Source organism: Geospiza fortis, unplaced genomic scaffold (genome assembly GCF_000277835.1).
Source record: "Geospiza fortis unplaced genomic scaffold, GeoFor_1.0 scaffold31, whole genome shotgun sequence".
NCBI classification, from domain to species: Eukaryota; Metazoa; Chordata; class Aves; order Passeriformes; family Thraupidae; genus Geospiza; species Geospiza fortis.
In genome coordinates, this window is record NW_005054483.1 from 39,163 (window position 1) to 41,783 (window position 2,621).

Genomic DNA, 2,621 nt, shown 5'->3' on the forward strand with positions numbered 1-2,621 from the left:
CAGGAGCAGAGGCACAGCACCATCTAGTGCTGCAGGCAACGAGGAATCACCCAGCTGGAAAAGCAGGAGCAGGAAATCCCAGCAGCTTCCCAGCCCTGCTCTGAATTCCCGGGAAAGGAGGGCAGCTTCATTCTGGGAGCTGGGCTGTGGTTGGGAACAGCTCCGGCCTCGGGGTGGGGGGATTTGGGGGATGATCCGAGCAGGGATGGGGCTGCAAAGGAGCAGAGAGGGGAGATGGAGCGAGGAGAGAGGAAGATTTGGGTTGGTGAGGAGGGAATGAGGAGAAAATGCCACGTTCCAGCCTTGGGATGTGATGCTGTGGCTGCTCCCCTTGTAGGGTTTTTGTGCGGGGTACAAGAGGGGAGTGTGGCTTTTGAGGGATGTTTGAGGGGTTCTCAGCATCAAACCTGGGTGTAAGAGTGGGGACTGTGTCCTTTAGGGGTCTCTTGGACCTGAGGCTGAGAGCAGAAATGGGAAAAGTGTCCCGTGGGTGGCTGGGCAGCACTGGGATGGGGCAGCGTTTGTGGGAAAAGTGGGGCCTGTCCCCCTGTCCCCCTCACACCCCCAGGGGTGCCAAGGGCTGCCCACCCCCTGAACGAGAGCCCAGCGCTGGGTTGAGCTGATAAAGGGATTTTTGGGAGGGAAAATTCCCTCTTGGACACCAAACCTCGATGCTCTTGGCTGCAGGAGCGTTTTGTGGCAGAATTTTGAGCCTTGGGATGGGGCAGAGTGAGAGCTGAGCCCCAGCTGCCAGTGGGGGATCCCATGAGGGTTTCTCCTTCTTTCCCAGAGCAAACTGGTGAAGTATTTCAGCCGGCAGCTGTCCTGCAAGAGGAAGGTGGCCCTGCAGGAGCGCAATGCCAAACTGGAGGGCTTCCCCCAGCTCCTGCACTGGTTCCGCATCGTCGACATCCGCAAGGAGGTGATGGAGGTAAGGGCTGGCCATTCCCCTTTCCTTTCCTTTCCTTTCCTTTCCTTTCCTTTCCTTTCCTTTCCTTTCCTTTCCTTTCCTTTCCTTTCCTTTCCTTTCCTTTCCTTTCCTTTCCTTTCCTTTCCTTTCCTTTCCTTTCCTTTCCTTTCCTTTCCTTTCCTTTCCTTTCCTTTCCTTTCCTTTCCTTTCCTTTCCCTTTCCTTTCCTCTGAATTTCCTTTCCTTTCCTTTCCTCTGAATTTCCTTTCCTTTCCTTTCCTTTCCCTTTCCTTTCCCTTTCCTTTCCCTTTCCTTTCCTTTCCTCCCTTCCCTTCCCTTCCCTTCCCTTCCCTTCCCTTCCCTTCCCTTTCCCCCTTTTTTTCCTTTCCCCCTTTTTCCTTCCCCCTTCTCCTTTTCCCCTTTTTCCTTTTCCCCTTCCCCTTTACCATTTCCTCTTCCCATTTCCCCTTTCCCCCTTCTCCACTTCCCCTTCTCCTTTTCCCATTTTCCCCTTTCCCCTTCTCCCTTTTCCCTTCCCCTTTCCCATTCTCCCTTCCCATTTTCCCTTTCATTTCCCATTCCCATTTTCCCTTTCCTTCCCTTTTTTTTCCTGTGGATTTTTGACCCCACCCAGCAGCGAGGACGCCCTGCTGCTGTCCCCAGTGGGTGTCACACGGACCCCTCTGCACTGGGGACATCCCCCATGTCCCCATCAGTGTCCTCCCGCCACACCCCGGGCTCCTGCAGGTGCAGTGGGGGGGTGGCACCCAAAGGCCATCCCACCTCCAGGGAAAAGGGAATTCTGGAGTGAAGCTCAGGTGCTGCGTGTTCCCACTCAGGGATGGGTTTTTTGGTGCTCCCAGAGGCTGAACTGGGTCTGGATTTACCTAAAATTGTAGAAAAACTGGAAATAAAACCTCAGTTCCTCCAGGTTTTCTTGGGAATTCAGGTGGGAAATGGAGGGGTTTGTGTCCATGGCCTGAAGAGAATGGGTTGTTCCTGAGGTGCAGAGGATGCTCCAGGGGATTTGCTCCTCCTCCCTCGTTCCTGACCCATTCCTCCCTCAGGAGATCGCCCCAGGGCAACTCAGCCTGGAGGATCTGCTGGACATGACCGATGACCAGGTCTGTGCCACCGTGGAGAAGTTTGGGGCCAACAGCGAGGAGTGTGCCCGGCTGAACGCGTCCCTGTCCTGCCTCCGCAGCGTCCACAAGTCCGGTGAGTGCCCCCTGTCCCCTCAGCCTGCCCGGCCTGGGTGCCACCATCCTGCTCTGGGGGCACCGGGAGTGTGATTTTAATGTTGGCAGAGCTGCTGCATCCCTGGGGCTGGCTGGGAATCATTTCCTGCAGGGAACATCTGGGAAAAGGATTTGGGGGTGCTGATGGGCGAGAGCTGGGACCCCAAAACCCCCTGCCCAGGAAAGGAGGGGGGGATTGTGCCCCTCTGCCCCGCTCAGGTGAGACCCCACCTGCAGAGCTGCCCCTGAGTGTGGGGTCCCCAACATCAGGAGGGACCTGGAGCTGCTGGAGTGAGACCAGAGGAGGAGATGCTCCAAGGGCTGGAGCCAGGCTGGGAGAGCTGGGGGTGCTCACCTGGAGAGGAGAAGGCTCCAGGGAGAGCTCAGAGCCCCTTGCAGGGCCTAAAGGGGCTCCAGGAGAGCTGGAGAGGGACTGGGGACAAGGGATGGAGGGACAGGACACAGGGAATGGCT

At 56.8% G+C, this 2,621-nt stretch overlaps 1 protein-coding gene across 1 annotated transcript in view; it reads left to right on the forward strand.

Annotated features, from left to right (window-relative positions):
* Positions 1–234: 234 nt before the first annotated feature.
* Positions 235–2,621, forward strand: part of KSR2 (kinase suppressor of ras 2) — a 79,396-nt gene continuing 77,009 nt past the window's right edge. The window contains exons 1-3 of the mRNA XM_031063150.1: positions 235–261; positions 791–931; positions 1,977–2,127. Of these exons, the coding sequence (XP_030919010.1) occupies positions 235–261; positions 791–931; positions 1,977–2,127 (319 nt within the window). The remainder of the gene's footprint in view (positions 262–790; positions 932–1,976; positions 2,128–2,621) is intronic.